At 51.4% G+C, this 17,700-nt stretch overlaps 1 protein-coding gene across 1 annotated transcript in view; it reads right to left on the bottom strand.

Moving 5' to 3' along the window:
* The window catches only part of TMEM8B (transmembrane protein 8B), a 103,630-nt gene that overhangs the window by 32,594 nt on the left and 53,336 nt on the right, over positions 1 to 17,700 (bottom strand). The window contains exons 8-11 of the mRNA XM_075330619.1: positions 16,426 to 16,549; positions 16,188 to 16,330; positions 14,352 to 14,530; positions 14,117 to 14,263 (exon numbers count right to left, since the gene is read on the bottom strand). Coding sequence (XP_075186734.1) covers positions 14,117 to 14,263; positions 14,352 to 14,530; positions 16,188 to 16,330; positions 16,426 to 16,549 — 593 coding nt within the window. The remainder of the gene's footprint in view (positions 1 to 14,116; positions 14,264 to 14,351; positions 14,531 to 16,187; positions 16,331 to 16,425; positions 16,550 to 17,700) is intronic.

The raw sequence follows: 17,700 nt of genomic DNA, 5'->3' as shown, positions 1-17,700 counted from the left end.
CTGTGTGTGTCTGTGTGTCTCTGTGTGTCTATGTGTGTGTGTTCTTATGGACATGGTTATGAACTGTTATGAGTATTAAGAATTATATAAAGATATCCAAAAACAGGACTCAAAATAGCGTTCGAACTGTACTCAGATATGGGCCTTTCTGGTCATAAGTGATTCATGCTGACTTAATATTATAGAATGATGAAACACATATACATAACGTATATCGAGAATGAAGGGCAGCAAACACCATGCTTCTGTGCAAGAGAATTTTTTATTATTTTCTTGCACAGAAGCCTGGTGGTTGCTGCCCTTCTTTCTACTAAGTGGATCTATGGTCTGGACTAATTCTGGGATTGTGCACCCATGCGGTCTGCAGGATTGCGAACGTTTGGGAGATTTAGCGGTGCCCAGTGCTCTTTTGCTATGAATACATATATATCTCAGAATAAGCTCTTTTTGCCGTTTACGCAATAGGAGACGTGTTACGTATTCTTGGCTCTTATCCAACTGATTTCTTTAAATGTATCTGAACTTCCGTAATTAAAGCAGTCATATTTCCTACGCAGATCCGTACATCAGTGGTCTGTGTGGACGAATAGCTTGCATGCAAATGACTCATGATTTGGAATGGCAACGGGTTTAAGACGTGGATGCATAACTTGGATTGCATCCCCTAAATTATGCCCCCTCCTATCAGTGCCTCTGTTTCTCTGTGTCTCTCTCTGTGTGTCTCTGTGTGTGTGGTGTCTCTGTGTGTCTGTGTCACTGTCTGTGTGCCTCTGTGTCTGTGTCTCTGTGTGTGTCTGTGTGTCTCTGTGTGTGTCTGTGTGTCTCTGTGTGTGTCTCTGTCTTTCTATGTGTCTTTGTCTCTGCATGTGTCTCTGTTTATGTGTGTCTGTCTCTGTGAGTGTCTGTCTCTGTGTGTGTCTGTCTCTGTGTGTGTCTGTCTCTGTGAGTGTCTGTCTCTGTGTGTGTCTGTCTCTGTGTGTGTCTGTCTCTGTGTGTGTCTGTCTCTGTGTGTGTCTGTCTCTGTGTGTGTCTGTCTCTGTGTGTGTCTGTCTCTGTGTGTCTGTGTCTCTGTCTCAACCGATATCAGATTACCTCACACATAAGCTGTCTTATACTTACAATGTTCTTCGTTGCCTATAGCAACCAATCAGAGCTCCTATTAATGACGTGTAGCTTCCAGCTCCATTGACTTTAGTGTAAGCAGGTTTTTTTGTTGAAAACTGTAAAGTGCGGGGTTATATTTTCCCTCAAAACATAGTCTATGACATTCCCTTAGTCAAGTGAGGTGTCTGCGAAACACTTCGTAATTGTAAATGCGACGGTGTGGATTCCTTTAGCGGACGTACATACATACACACATACATACACACATACACTGTTTTATATATTGGATTATATAGAGTCATTACACACAGAGGGATCTATTTCACATGTTTATTATATATGATATAGAGTCATTACACACAGAATGATCTATTTCACGTGTTTATTATATAGTCATTACATACAGAGGGATCTATTTCATGTGTTTATTATATATTACATAGAGTCATAATACACAGAGGGATCTATTTCACGTGTGTAATATATTATAGAGTCATTACACACAGGGAGCTATTTCATATGTTTATTATATATTACATAGTCATAATACACAGAGGGATCTATTTCACGTGTGTATTATATATATTATATAGAGTCATTACACATAGAGGGATCTATTTCACATGTTTATTATATATTATATAGAGTCATTACACACAGAGGGATCTATTTCATGTGTGTATTATATAGAGTCATTACACACAGAGGGATCTATATCACGTGTTTATTATATATTATATACCAGCCTCCACTTGTTGCCTCTTCCACGCTTGATGGCAATTCCCAATTATGCAGAGGCTTTATAAACCAGTGCTCCCTGCACTTCAAGCTGCTGTCGCACCTATTCCCCTTGGATCGGACCAAGGTGGCTTTTATGATGTCTCACTTAATCTGTGAAGCCCTGGCGTAGAGTTAACCCTTTGTGGGAAAGAAACAAATATTACCCAGAGTCTCCCAGCTTTCTTGAAGACAAAGCGCTGCGGAATATGTTGGTGCTATTGTGACACCCTGGCCGGGCCAGGTAGTCACAGGTAGACCCCTACACAACACCGTCCCCACACCAGGTGACAGCAGCCAAACACAAACCCTAGTCACCCCCCCTTTGGGAAAGATAGACACACCAGTGGGCGTGACCAGGCGGTTGGTGCACGCCCACCCAGGGGTCCAGACAGCCCGGGGCGGGAAAACAAGAGAAAGGTTTTAAAGTTAAAGTTGGAGAAGTGTGTGGGCTGGAGCTGTGTGCAGCTCCGGCAGAGGAGAGAAAACCCAAATTGAACGGTACCAGGGTAGGAGCCCTTGTGCCACTGGCTAGGAGGCAGACGACGGTCTTCGTCTGCAGAAGCCGGGAAGATGGCTCGGTGGAACCAAGGTGGACCGGGACAGGGTTCTAGCCCGCAGGTACCGACCCAGGGAACCGACTAGGAAACCGGAGCACACAGGGGGGTACTCGGACCCTGAAGCCAGGACCAGAAGCGACTGGAACTGGTTAATTAACTGATTGAGGCCAGGACTAGAGGTCCTGTCCCACCCAAAGTCCCTCATAGAAGACAACAGCCCACCGAGGGGGATAAAAAGGCTACCGCCAAGGCTTATAGATCCCACGGGCCAGCGTCTGCAGGCAAGGGCTCCTTAGGCCACATCCAGCCGGGAGCGGACTCCTGAAGTTTCACGCACAGGCAGTCCACAGTTCAAACACAGTGCAGGAGAAAGACAGAGACCACCAGCCGGGTGGGGGACCAGAACGCAGCCGGTTGCGGGCACCGACCACCATCAACTTGGTTTACCAGAGACTTGTGTGTTTCTTAACAGTGAGTACACCAGCACCCTCTGCGGTCGCCCTTCTCCCTGCACCAAAGCCCAACGGGTCCCGGGGCCATCATCCCTGCCCACGGAGGGGTTAACAACTTGCTGCACAACATCTCCCCCGGGTGCCCCATAACAGCAGCGGTGGTGTCCAACCTCACCACACACCGTGGGTGGCGTCACGAACTCAATACGGCTCAGCCCGTACATATACAGTGCTGGCCAAAAGTACTGGCACCCCTGCAATTCTGTCAGATAATACTCAGTTTCTTCTTGAAAATGATTGCAATCACAAATTCTTTGGTATTATTATCTTCATTTATTTTGCTTGCAATGAAAAAACACAAAAGAGAATGAAATAAAAATCAAATCATTGATCATTTCACACAAAACTCCAAAAATGGGCCAGACAAAAGTATTGGCACCCTTAGCCTAATACTTGGTTGCACAACCTTTAGCCAAAAAAACTGCGAACAACCGCGTCCGGTAACCATCAATGAGTTTCTTACAATGCTCTCCTGGAATTTTAGACCATTCTTCTTTAGCAAACTGCACCAGATCCCTGAGATTTGAAGGGGGCCTTCTCCAAACTGCCATTGTGAGATCTCTCCACAGGTCTTCTATGGGGTTCAGGTCTGGACTCATTTCTGGCCACTTTAGTAGTCTCCAGTGCTTTCTCTCAGACCATTTTCTAGTGCTTTTTGAAGTGTGTTTTGGGTCATTGTCCTGCTGGAAGACCCATGACCTCTGAGGGAGACCCAGCTTTCTCACACTGGGCCATACATTATGCTGCAAAATTTGTTGGTAGTCTTCAGACTTTATAATGCCATGCACACGGTCAAGCAGTCCAGTGCCAGAGGCAGCAAAGCAACCCCAAAACATCAGGGAACGTCCGCCATGTTTGACTGTAGGGACCGTGTTCTTTTCTTTGAATGCCTCTTTTTTTTTTCCTGTAAACTCTATGTTGATGGCTTTTCCAAAAAAGCTCTACTTTTGTCTCATCTGACCAGAGAACATTCTTCCAAAACGTTTTAGGCTTTCTCAGGTAAGTTTTGGCAAACTCCAGCCTGGCTTTTTTATGTCTTGGGGTAAGAAGTGGGGTCTTCCTGGGTATCCTACCATACAGTCCCTTTTCATTCAGACGCCGACTGATAGTACGGGTTGACACTGTTGTACCCTCGGACTGCAGGGCAGCTTGAACTTGTTTGGATGTTAGTCGAGGTTCTTTATCCACCATCCACACAATCTTGCGTTTAAATCTCTCGTAATTTTTTCTTTTCCTTCCACATCTAGGGAGGTTAGCCACAGTGCCATCGGCTTTAAACTTCTTGATGACACTGCGCACCGTAGATACAGGAACTTTCAGGTCTTTGGAGATGGACTTGTAGCCTTGAGATTGCTCATGCTTCCTCACAATTTGGATTCTCAAGTCCTCAGACAGTTCTTTGGTCTTCTTTCTTTTCTCCATGCTCAATGTGGTACACACAAGGACACAAGACAGAGGTTGAGTAAACTTTACTCCATGTCACCTGCTGCAAGTGTGATTTAGTTATTGCCAACACCTCTTAGGTGCCACAGGTAAGTTACAGGTGCTGTTAATTACACAAATTAGAGAAGCATCACATAATTTTTCAAACAGTGCGAATACTTTTTTCCACCCCCTTTTTTATGTTTGGTGTGGAATTATATCCAATTTGGCTTTATGACCATTTTTTTAATTTTTTTTTCATTGAAGACAAATTAAATTAAGATAATATTACCAAAGAATTTGTGATTGCAATCATTTTCAAGAAGAAACTGAGTATTATCTGACAGAATTGCAGGGGTGCCAATACTTTTGGCCAGCACTGTACGTCCTACATCCACCATCCCCCATTTCATTCGGAGTGTCCACAGGACCCCGGGTCCGAAGACCCTCGAGCCACCACTCCGGAAGGTCCGGATCCGAGCAGCAGCAGGCTGCCGGCACGGGGGCGGCACACTATATAAATGAAAATTATCATTATTCCACAAGGTGTTTGATGAGTCAAGTTGAGTTTCTTCAGCTGCATCCTCGCTGCTCAGTCTTCACGAAGGGAGCCTCATTATTCGGTTACGCACCATGTCCTCCGAACTGGGCTGGAACAATGAAGCTCAGGTGGTGGTATTTCAGGAGGGATTATCCAGAAGAATAAAAGATGAGCTTGTGGGTAGAGATTCTGCCATCTTCTCTGGACAACCTAAGATCGCTGGCTTTCCGTATCGAGCTCAGGTTTCAAGAGCGATTCAGAGTGTCGAGCCATGAGAATAGGTCATGGCGTCTGTCTCCATCTTTTCAGAGGCCCATCATGATGCTACCAGTAACTCCTGCTGTATCAAGCCAATGGAGGTAGATCAAGGATCAAGTGCGTCCAGCCTGCGGTCGCTGGGAGACCCATCTCACTGGTGAAGGATGCTTTTACTACAGAAACTCTACGCACCTACTGTAATCTGCTTTTCTCCCAAGAAACTTCCCAGCCTAGGGTCAGTAGGAGAGGCTACTCTAGGTGATTGCAAGTCTTCTTCACCTGTATATATGACTGTGTCCATAACCAGTGGCAACTCCTGGTTCTCTGAAGTAGCCCTTCTGGATTCCAGCGCAGACTCAAATTTTATATAGCTGGCCATAGTGGATCGGTAACGAATACCTGTGCATCAGCTACAAATTCCCATGGATAGAAAGTCTTTGCCTGAGTCTATTCAATTTGTCACCAAGGACATGTGGGAATGCTGCATATGGAGAGAATCGCCTTCCATGTTCTTCCGTGAATGTCATATCTGTTGTTGCTGGGTCTACCGTGGCTTCGGAAGCATGAGCCAGTTCTGGACTGGAGATCTGGAGACATGCTCAAGTCACTTGCCATGAAAGCTGTCTTGTTTCCGTACAACCTCCTTGACCGCCTGTGAGACCCGTAATCTTCCGGGTCTGCCGTCCATCTACTGGGCCTATGCGGACGTCTTTGACAAGAAAGAGGCCAAGGCTCTGCTGCCACACAGACAATACGATTGCCCTATTGACCTACTCCCTGGGTCTACTCCTCACCCAGTTCGTACTTATCCTCTGTCACAGGCCGAGACGACCAAGCTATGTCAGAGTTTGTTAAGGAGAATCTGGCAAGAGGTTTCATTCAAAAATCTTCCTCTTCGGCTCGAGACGGTTTCTTCTTAGTTAAGAAAAAGGATGGATCTCTGCGGCCGTGTATTGACTACAGAGGGCCCAACGAAATCACAGTCAAGATCTAATATCCGCTGCCGCTTATACCAGAATTAACCGACTCCAGAGGATCCAGGATCTTCTCCAAGCTGGACGTCCGTGGTGCGTGCAATATGGTTCGGATACGGTTGGGCGACAAATGGAAAACGGCTTTCCACAGCCATGATGACCACTATGAGTATTGGGTAATGCCATTCGGGCTCAGCAATGTCCTGGTGGTCTTTAAAGAATTTATCATCAACATTTTCCGGAATCTGCTCTAGACATGTGTGGTAGTGTATCTGGATGATATTCTCATACCTATTCTCTACCGACACACAGGTGGAATGTAGAGCTTAAGGAAGAACCGTTTATATGCCAAATACGAGAAATGCCTTTTTGAGCAGTCCTCTCTGCCTTTCTTGGGTTACATCATCTCGGATACCGACCTGAGGATGGATCCAGACAAACTGTCGGTAGTATTGAAGTGGCTTCGTCCCGACAGTCTGAAAGCAATCCAACAGTTCCTTGGGTTCGCCAATTATTATTATCAGTTCATCCTACTGTTTTTGTTCCTAGTCATTCCCATCACGCAAAGGGGTGAATCCGAAAGCATTGACCCCAGAAGCAAAAGACGACTTTATGTCCCTCAAGCAGGTCTTTGCTTTGGTGCTGAATAGACTGGAGATTAGCAAGCAGTTTATCTTGGAAGTGGATGCTTCATCCTCCGGTGTCGGGGCGGTCCTCACACAGAAGTCAGATACGGGTAAGGCTGTAACGTTCGGATTCTTTTCTAGGTCTTTCCCTCCAGCCGAGTGCAACTACTTGATTGGCAATAAAGATGGCTCTGGAGGAATGGCGTTATCTGCTGCAGGGAGCTATGCACCCTTTCATTATCTACACCGACCATAAGAACTTTGCCTTTTACAGTCAGCTCAGAGGCTGAACCCACGTCAAGTCCGGTGGTCGCTATTCTTCGCCCGCTTCGACTTTGACGTTCTTCTCAGCAGGGCAGAAATGCAGCACAAAGCTGATGCGCAGTCCCAGTCGTTTCTGTCGGCCAATCAGAAGGAAGAGCTTCAACACATAATCGAGCCTTCCAGGATGGTGACAGTGGCTCCCATAGACGTGTCCCAGGTTCCTCCCGTTAAGACAGGAGGTGAGTTCTTCTGTGGGGTCAGCTGATTTCATTTACATTATTGGTGGCCTACATTGCGACAAGATGTCCTGGAGTTTGTGTCGGTCTGTCCTTCGTGTGCCCGCAACAAGACAACGAAGAAGCTTCCTTTGCTGGTGCCCTCCTGCCCCTGGAAACACATTGGGATGCACTTTATTACAGATTTACCGAAGTCCTCCAGTTGCACCGTCATCTGGGTAGAGGCGGACAGATTCTCTAAAATGGCCCATTTCACGCTGCTGTCCGGATTTCCCTCCATGCCATTGCTTGCACTTCATCTACAAATATTTTGGCTGCATGGTCTACCACTCCATATTGTATCTGACACAGGCTTCCAGTTTATGTCTCGATTCTGGAGGGCCACTTGCAAGATGCTGGATGTCACCTTGGACTTCTCGTCGGCCTACCATCCGCAGTCCAACGGCCAAGTGGAACGGGTAAACCAGATCCTGAAGAACTTCCTGCGTCACTTCTTCAACGAGCATCACAGTGACTAGGTCAAGCTCCTTCCTTGGGCGGAGTTGTCCTACAACAATCACGTGAGTGAGTCCTCCACTAAGTCTCCTTTTCAGATTGTGTATGGACAATGATCCAGAATCCCGTTCCCAGTGGCACTCACCTCCGCAATCCTGCGGCCGATTCCCTCGTCAAGACATTCTCCAACATCTGGGTGGAGACCAAGTCCTTCCTGGAGCAGTCCTCCATCCGTATGAAGAATCATTCGGACTAGAGACGACTAGACTCTCCTTCATTCCAGCCCGGAGACAAGGTACGTCCGTCTCAAGTTGCATTCTTACAAGTTGGGTCCCCGCTTTATCGGTCTCTTCAAGGTGCTCCAGCGAATCAACGAGGTGTCCTACAAGCTAACGGTCCCGGCCTCTCTACGCATCCCCAACTCGTTCCATGTGTCCCTCCTCAAACCTGTCCTCCTGAGCTGTTATCACAGGCATCCACGCACCTCTCCGCCTCCGGTCAGGGATGAAGACATCTATGAGGTAAAAGTCATCCTTGTAATAAAAGAGGTCAGAGGTAAAACTTACGACCTGGTGAATTGGTGGAAGGGGTTCAGTCCTCAGGAAAGGTCGTGGGACCTTACTAAGGCAGAATATTAATGCCCCTCTTCTCCTTAAGAGATTCCTGGAAAAGAGGGGGGTAAAAGGGGAGGGTACTGTAACGCCCACAATCTCACCCGTCACGGCTCTCTCACCCATTGTCTCGGATGTGTCTGGACCTTCAGGTGTTGCTGCTGGGACCAGGTGCAGAAGGGCCTGGCGATCTTACAGACGTTAATGGATGCTGTCCCTTTAAGGGCTTGATTTAGGTTTTTTTCTGTTTCCTTGCCAGGTTGGAGGAGCCTTTCGTGGGGCCTCTCACTACTCCAGTGCGGGTTATACTCTTCACTTGGAGATGTTGCTTGCTTAGGAGTGCATGTGGCTTCAGACTACTGTTGCTGTATATTCTGAAGATTCCTTCTCAAGATAATTTGTTGTTTTTCCTTTTTCCCATTTTGCTGTTTATTTTTGTGTTTGTTTTTCCCTCCGTGGTTTGGTGGGTGGTGGGATTTAGTCCTAGGGCAGTGATGGCGAACCTATGGCACGCGTGCCAGACAGGGCACGCAGAGCCGTTTGTGCTGGCACGCGCGCTGTCGCCACACTGCGCCAGTTTGATCTGCTGGTGTGGTCGCGCCTGCAGCTCAAACTGGTGTTTAGCAGAGGAGACATTTCTCCTCGCTCTGACACGCCTCCTCTCCTGGGCTGCAGGCCTGTTGCCTAGGAGACGGAGGAGCGTCAGTAGGCGGCGCCGGTGTCTTGTGGCTGCGCGGGAACTGAAGTGACTGAGGACGCAGCAGTGGAGGAGTGGGGGCCAGAAGGTGAGTTTTTTTTTTATTTTTAGCTTCTGTGTGGCTGTGCCAAGATGTGGGGGGGACAGAGCCTGCACGGGGGAAACATGCAGCGCACAGGGGAAACATGCAGCGCACGGGGACAGAGCCAGCACGGGGAAAACATGGAGCGCACAGGGGAAACATGCAGCGCACGGGGACAGAGCCAGCACGGGGGAAACATGGAGCGCACGGGGGAAACATGGAGCGCACGGGGGAAACATGGAGCGCACGGGGGAAACATGGGAGCACGGAAGAAACATGCAGTGCACGGGGGACACATGGGGAGCACGGGGGAAACATGCAGCGCACAGGGACAGAGCCAGCACGGGGGAAACATGGAGCGCACAGGGGAAACATGCAGCGCACGGGGACAGAGCCAGCACGGGGGAAACATGGAGCGCACGGGGGACACATGGGGAGCGTGGGGGAAACATGGGAGCACAGGAGAAACATGCAGCGCACGGGCGACACATGGGGAGCACGGGGGAAACATGCAGCGCACAGGGGAAACATGGAGCGCACGGGGACAGAGCCAGCACAGGGGAAACATGGAGCGCACGGGGGAAACATGGGAGCACGGGGGAAACATGGGAGCACGGGGGAAACATGGTGCGCACGGGGTCAGAGCCAGCATGGGGGAAACATGGAGCGCACGGGGGAAACATGGGAGCACGTGGGAAACATGGAGCGCACGGGGACAGAGCCAGCACGGGGGAAACATGGAGCGCACGGGGACAGAGCCAGCACGGGGGAAACATGGAGCGCACGAGGGACAGAGCCAGCACGGGGGAAACATGGAGCGCACGGGGACAGAGCCAGCACGGGGGAAACATTGAGCGCACGGGGACAGAGCCAGCACGGGGGAAACATGGAGCGCACGGGGACAGAGCCAGCACGGGGGAAACATGGAGCGCACGGGGACAGAGCCAGCACGGGGGAAACATGGAGCGCACGGGGACAGAGCCAGCACGGGGGAAACATGGGGAGCACGGGGGACAGAGCCAGCACGGGGGAAACATGGGGAGCACGGGGCAAACATGGGAGCACGGGGGACAGAGCTAGCACGGGGGGAACATGGGAGCATGGGGCATATACAAACAGAGCACGGGGCAAACTGAGCACGGGGAAAACATGGCTGCAAAGATGGAGAGAAACGTGCAAAGATGGGGGAAACATGGCTGCAAAGATGGGGGATACATGGCTGCAAAGATGGGGGAAACATGGCTGCAAGGATGGGGGTAAAGATGACTGTAAGCATGGGTGGAAACATGACTGCAAGGATGGGGGAAATCATGCCAGGATGGGGTACATTTAGCAGGAAGGGAAACATGCCAGGAAGGGGTACATTTACCAGTATGGGTGGTACATTTACCAGTATGGGGGATACATTTACCAGTAAGGGGGATACATTTACCAGAATGGGGGGAAACATGCCAGGATGGGGGTACATGAACATGCCAGGATGAGGAAAAATGCCAGGATGGGGAACATTTATCAGGAAGGGTGACATTTATCAGGATGGGGTACATTTACCAGGATAAGGGAACATGCCTGGATGAGGTACATTTACCAGGATGGGGTCATTTAACAGCATGGGGGAACATGCCAGGATGGGATACATTTACAATGATGGGGTACATTTACCAGGATGGGGTACATTTACCAGGATGGGGTACATTTACCAGGAATGGGGTACATTTACCAGGATGGGGACATGATGTGGACAAATTTACCAGAATGTAGTAAGTATATATCAGGATGGGGGACATGTTTACCAGGAAGTGGCCAGGAAGGGGGACATAACTACACAATGAAAGGGGAGGGGAGCATGTCTTTATGGGATTTCAAGATGTTCAGACTTTGAAATGTAGATGTGGATTACAGGGTGACATCTGATTGCATTCCATGCTAAAATCTCTGTCTAATATGCTGCAATTTATTTCCAGAAAGATCAATCCAACTGCTGTGTCTGGAAAGGGCAGGGGCTCAGCTTCAATGTGTAGTAAGCACGCATGAGCGTGATGCCCCCTGCTGGAGAGAAGAGAAGACTGCCAAGGTAAGATTAAAATCAATTATTTACATAATAGGATTGGTTGGCACTTCGGAAAAAAAAATGGGTTTAGAACTACAGTTTGGGCACTCTGCCTGTAAAAGGTTCGCCATGACTGTCCTAGGGTCTGGCTAGGAGACAGGGGCACGTTGGCGGGCCACACCTCCTAACCCTTATAGGTACCTGTGGTTTGAGGGCAAGCGCAGGGCCCCGCAGTGTCAGGAGCCCCTGGTCCCCCCCCTCTTTGTGTTTCAGCCTCCCTTATTCCCAGGAGTCCACTTGCTGGGTGTCTCTCCCCACACCCAGCTTGACACCCATCTGGCCGTCCTGCAGTGGTTACCCCATCCTCAGCTCATGCTGCTGTCTCCCGGAGGCTATGCACATCTCGCATTCTTCCAGGATCTGTTCTAAGGGCATGTGTGCTGCCACAACCCCTTTTCTTAGAGGCTCTGAATCCCCTAAACTGTAAGTGCTTCTCAGGTCTGAGAGGCTGCAGGTACATAAGGCACCTCTGCCCTATGGGAGGTGCCTGGGCAACATGTTAGTTTAGTTACTAGTTCTCAGTGCTGCTGTCACTGACATCATACTGTTATGCTATATTGTTGCTACTGCTGACCTGTACCTCCGTTACAGTGTGCCCTTATCTGTTGCTGCTGTGACCATCCACGCCGGCTGTCTACTTAACAAGTTGCCGCAATCGTCCATGCCGGCCGCTCCAGCCATCCATCCATTCACCCCAGACTGATCCACTACTCCGCCTGCTGAAGCTGCCATTTCTACCTATGTCTGTGGTGCCAGCTGCTGGGGTACCGCAGATCCCCGGGGCTGCCCTCTGCCTACCAGCGCATGTACCTGCTGCCACCTCCAGTGGCAATAGAGAAGACTCGGCAGCTGGTCCAGGTCACTCCCCCAGGCAAGTGAAAGGTACCTTCGGTCCAGTGGACTCACTAATACAGTGCTCGCCCCATGAGCATAACACGGGCACTTCTCATCCGTGGTCACCAAGGAACTGACTGTTCCAGGGATCATTCAACAAGGCAAAACTCAAAGTTCTTCCCCCCGATATAATAAATTTAACAAAAGAAGTATGCCTGCGCCTGAGGAAATGAAACATTGACAAATCCCCCGGGCCAGATGGCATTCATCCACGAATACTGAGGGAATTGAGCTCAGTAATCCACACACCGCTGTATCTCATCTTCTTAGACTCTTGTAACAGGGTTGGTGCCTCAGGATTGGATTAGGCTGATGTGATACCGATATTTAAGAAAGGAGAGAGGGTGGATCCAGGCAACTACCATCCAGTAAGCCTGACATCAGGGGTGTGTGAGGTGTGAGGGCATTTTAACCCTAGAACGCGCAAGCATAACAATCTACCATAGAAAACAAATGACCTAGCATGCCTGCGAGGCCCCAGGTATGCGTTCTAGGGTTAAGGGATGACATGCAAAAACATTAGAGAGAATAATATACAAGCAGTGGGGACCGCAGAGATCTGTACTGGGAGCAGTGGGGACCGCAGGCATCTGTACTGGGAGTAGTGGGGACTGCAGGGATCTGTACTGGGAGCAGTGCGGAAGGCAGGGATCTGCACTGGGAGCAGTGAGGACTGCAGGGATCTGTACTAGGAGCAGTGGGGACCGCAGGGATCTGTATTTGGAGCAGTGGAGTACCACAGGTATCTGCACTGGAAGCAGTGAGGACCGCAGGGGTCTGTACTGGGAGCAGTGGGGACAGCAGGGATCTATAATGGGAGCAGTGGGGACCGCAGGGATCTATAATGGGAGCAGTGGGGAGCGCAGGAGAAAGACAGGGGGATTCTGGGTGCAAGTATCTGAACAGCAGCACTCAATGTCAGGCAGCAGCTGCAAAAAGGAGGAGAAAAAGAGGCAAGATCCCGAGATCCCACCGTATTGTTCCCCCTCTATAAATCACTTGTAAGGCCACATCTGGAATATGGGATCCAGTTTTGGGCTCCACATTTTATAAAGAACATTCAGACGTTAGTCAGTTCAAAGGCGGCAACTAGATTATTATAAGGAGTGGAGGTCGCCCGTATAATGAGTAATGGAGGCCGCCCGTATGAGGAGTAATGGAGGCCGCCCGTATGATGAGTAATGGAGGCCGCCTGCCCGTATGATGAGTAATGGAGGCGGCCCACCCGTATGAGGAGTAATGGTGGCTGCCCGCCCGTATGAGGAGTAATGGAGGCCGCCCGCCCGTATGAGAAGTAATGGAGGCCTCCCACTTGTATGAGGAGTAATGGAGGCCGCCCGCCCGTATGAGGAGAAATGGTGGCTGCCCGCCCGTATGAGGAGTAATGGAGGCCGTCCGCCCGTATGAGGCGTAATGGAGGCCACCCGCCCGTACGAGGAGAAATGGAGGCCGTCGCCCGTACGAGGAGTAATGGAGGCCGTCCGCCTGTATGATGAGAGGAGGAAAGAAGACATCTCGGAGGAGATTTCATTATATGTAGAAATACATGGGTGGTTAATATAAAGGACGGAACAGGACTTATTCCTTCCAAAGACAATACTAAGGACAAGGGGACACTCACTGCGGGGGAAGAAAAGAGATTCCGGCAGCTAAATAAGAAAGGATTCTTTACAGTTAGAGCGGTCAGACTGTGGAATGCCGACCACAAGAGGTAGTAATGGACGACACTATAAAAGTTTTATATCAGGGCGGATGATTTCCTCACTACACAACATTGTCGGTTATAGAGGATTTAGTGATGAAATGTATAATTGGTGGCGGGGGCTTTATCCAAGCTATGTAACAAAGAAAACTATTACTTGAACAGGGGTGTACAAACTTTTCAATGATACTCTGTGCATGGTCATATAGGCACAATCTACATGCATGCTCCACTCACACAAAGCTTAGTACCTGTTTGATGATTGGTTGCAGCCGCGCCATGCTGATGACTGTCACCCAGACAGACATGAGGGAGCCGAGGAAATCACAAAACTGCAACACATCATACTCCATGATACAGAAGACTACGATGCCCGGCTGGTCACAAGCGTGATAGAACTGCAAGAGAGGGGGATGGTGGTGGTGACCTCTGCTACTACCAGCATGGCTCAGTAGATGTGAAGATGGATGGAACACAGTGACCCACCGTGGAAAAGAACATGGTGAAGATGTAGACTGAGGCCTCCAGGAGGTAGTGACCACGCAGGGCGACAAGAACGGGCGGCAGGAACATCAGGTTACTGAGGCACAGGAGAAGGGTGGACAGAAGCTGGAAACCATAAGTGAAGGCTTGAGAGTTATCTGTGCATCCCCAGCCACTCCATCCTGCGATACATAAAAAGGAGTCACCGCCTGCATCCTCATTCCTGGACCGCAGTCCACCCACCTGCCCCATCCCACAGTCCGCCCACTTGCCCTGGATCGCTCACCTCCCCGGCCCGCAATCCACTCACGTCTCCCGGTCCACAGTCCACCCACTTCTCCTGGCCCGTCCACCTCCCCGTCCTACAGTCTGCCCTCATTCCCCGACTCGCAGTCCATCCACTTTACTTGGGCCGCCCACCCACTACCCCATCCCACAGTCTGCCCGTGTCCTCTGGCCCGCAGTCTACTCACTTCCCCTGGCCCGCCCGCCCACCACTCCAATTCCACAGTCTGCCCGCGTCTCCTGGCCCGCAGTCCACCCACTTCCTCTGGCCTGCCCACTTCCCCGTCCCACAATCTGCCCGCATTTCCAGCCCAAAGTCCACCCACTTCCTCTGGCACACCGACCTTTCATGGGCCGCAGTCCACCCACTTCCCCGGGCCCTCAGTCCACCCACTTGTCCCGGCCCTCAGTTCACCAATTTACCCAGCCCGCCAACCTCCACCATCCCACAGTCCACCCACTTTCCCTGGCCCGAAGTCCACCCACTTCCTCTGGGCTGCTCACTTCCCCGTCCCACAATCTGCCCACATCCCCAGCCCAAAGTCCACCCACTTCCCCTGGCCCGCCAACCTCCACCATCCCACAGTCCACCCAATTTCCCCGACCCGCAGTCCACCCACTTTCCCGTCCCACAGTCTGCCTGCGTCCCCAGCCTGAAGTCCACCCACTTCCCCTGGCACGCCCACCTCTCCCGGCCCGCAGTCCACCTCTCCTGGCCCGCAGTCCACCAACTTCCCCCAGCCCGCAGTCCACTCAGTTACCCTGGCCCGCCCACCTCCCCTGGCTCGCAGTCTGCCCTCATTCACTGGTCCGTAGTCCACCTGCATACCCCAGTCCGCAGTCCGCCTACTTCCACTGGATCACCCACATCCCCCAGACCGCAGTCCAACCATGTCTGCCGGCCCACAGTCCACCCACTTCCCCTGTCCCTCCCAACTCCCCATCCCACAGTCCACCCACTTCCCCTGGCCCACCTACCTCTCCCAACCTGCAGTCCACCCACTTCCCCTGGCCCGTCTACATCTCCCTGCCCAAAATCTGCCCACATCTCCTGGATCGCCCACCTCCCCACAGACCACAATCCACCCACGTTCGCTGGCCCACAGTCCTCCCACTTCCCCTGGCCCACCAACATCCCACCGCCCACAGTCCACCCACTTCCCCTGAATCGCCCACCTCCCCCATCCTGCAGTTCATCCACGTCTACTGGCCCACAGTCCACCCACTTCCCCTGTGCCGCCAATCTCCCTTAGCCAGCAGTCCACCCTCGTTGCCGGCCCGTAGTCAATCCCTTCACCTGGCCCGCCCGCGTCCCATAGTCCACCCTTGTCGCCCGGCCCAGAAGTCTGCCCACGTCGCCAGGCCTACAAGTCCATCTGCTTCCCCCTGCACAGGCCCAGACTGCCCGTGTTCCCCGGTTCATGCACACAGACTGCTGCGTCCCCTGCCCCAGACTGCTTGCATCTCGCAACCTAAAACCCTAACCCTGCACACTAAGGTTGATATTGTCACTTCTCTGTGACATCACAGCCTCTTGCTTTAAACCCTTGTTACCTGCTCGACACTCGCAGGCAGCGTAGAGGTAGTTGTTTGTGCGCAGCAATTTGCACTGTCCATAAGGGCCACATTCACTTATACATGGAGACAGGAAGGTGCGAAGGCTGAGCTCAGCGCTGATGTTACCGCATTGCCGCCACCTACCGACGCAGGAGCAGTCAACAATGAGCGTTAGAGTCAGACAGGAAAACAGTCCATAATGAGAATTATAGTTATGCATGTCCAGAGTCCTCACCCATGCTCGGAGCTGCAGAGGGAGTGCAGAGTCAGGTACCAAGTGCCGGTCTGGGGGTATGGGATTCGCAGGCGGCTGACGCCATTTGTTGTGTTTACCGATAAGGCAAAGCCGGAGTGCAAATCTGAAGGGAAAAGCATCACAAGGACATGAGAGCAGCTCATACAATAGGCAGGGACCAGAGGAAAAGAGGAAAAGGGTGGAAACCAGCAGGGTCCTGAGGAGGAGGGCGAGAATTAAATGGGACCCAAGAAGAAGGGAGCAAACCAGTGGAGATCCAAGGAAGAGAGCTAAGAAGGAGGGCGAGAGCCAGCAGCACCAGTGGAGGAGGGCAAGAGCCAGTAAGGACCAGATGAAAAGGGCATGAGCCAGTGGTGAGCAGAGAAGGCAGGCGGGGACGAGGCAGGACTCAAGGAAGAAGGCAATGGCCAGTGGTGAGGAGAGGTGGAGGAAGAGAGCCAGGTATGATCAGAGGAGGAGAATGAGAGCCAGCAGGGATTTGAGAATGATGGTATGAACCAGCCAGGAGCCTTGAAAAAAGGGGTAGACACCAACAGTGTGAGAGCAAGCTGGGATCCCAAGAGGAGAGCAGGAACCAGCAGAGACCCAAGGAGGATGAAAGGAACCAGTGGACACCCCAGGAAGAGGGCAAGAATCCCAGGATGTGTGGGGACCTGGAAGAGGAGGTTGAGAACCAGCAGGGACCCTAGGAGGATGGCAGAAGCCAGCGGGGACTCCAAAAGATAGGCAGTAGCCAGCGAGAATCTCAGCATGTGTGGGAACCACCAGGAACCAGATGAGGAGCAGGGACCTTAGGAGGCGGTCAGAGAAAGCTACAGGGTCCCCAGGAGAATGGTGGGAACCAGCAGGGACTCCAAGAGAAAGGTGAGAGCCAACAGGTACCCCAAGAGAAAGGCAGGAGCTAGAGGGGACCACAGGAGGATGGTGGAAAGCAGCATGGACCCCAAGAGGAGGATGGGAGTCAGCATGGACCTCAGGACCCCTAGAGGCTGATGAGAGCCAGAATTTGCGGCGGAGAGTCCTGCAGAAGAGTGGTGACTACTGGAGGAAGGTGTGAACTGGCAGGGACCCCTGGAGGAGTGGAGAACAGCAGGGACCCGGAGGAGGATTTGTGCACTAGAGGGGACCCGAGGAAGAGGGCGGGAACCCGCAGAGACCCAAGGAGGGGGCAAGTCGGGAACAGATGAGGAGGGCAGGAGCCAGCAGGGAGCCGAAAAGGAGGTTCAGAGCAGTGAAAATCCAAAAAGGAGAGCA

The sequence above is a fragment of the Anomaloglossus baeobatrachus genome, chromosome 1 (genome assembly GCF_048569485.1).
Source record: "Anomaloglossus baeobatrachus isolate aAnoBae1 chromosome 1, aAnoBae1.hap1, whole genome shotgun sequence".
NCBI classification, from domain to species: domain Eukaryota; kingdom Metazoa; phylum Chordata; class Amphibia; order Anura; family Aromobatidae; genus Anomaloglossus; species Anomaloglossus baeobatrachus.
Note: the sequence above shows the minus strand (reverse complement) of the source record. Positions and strands in the feature narration are given on the sequence as shown.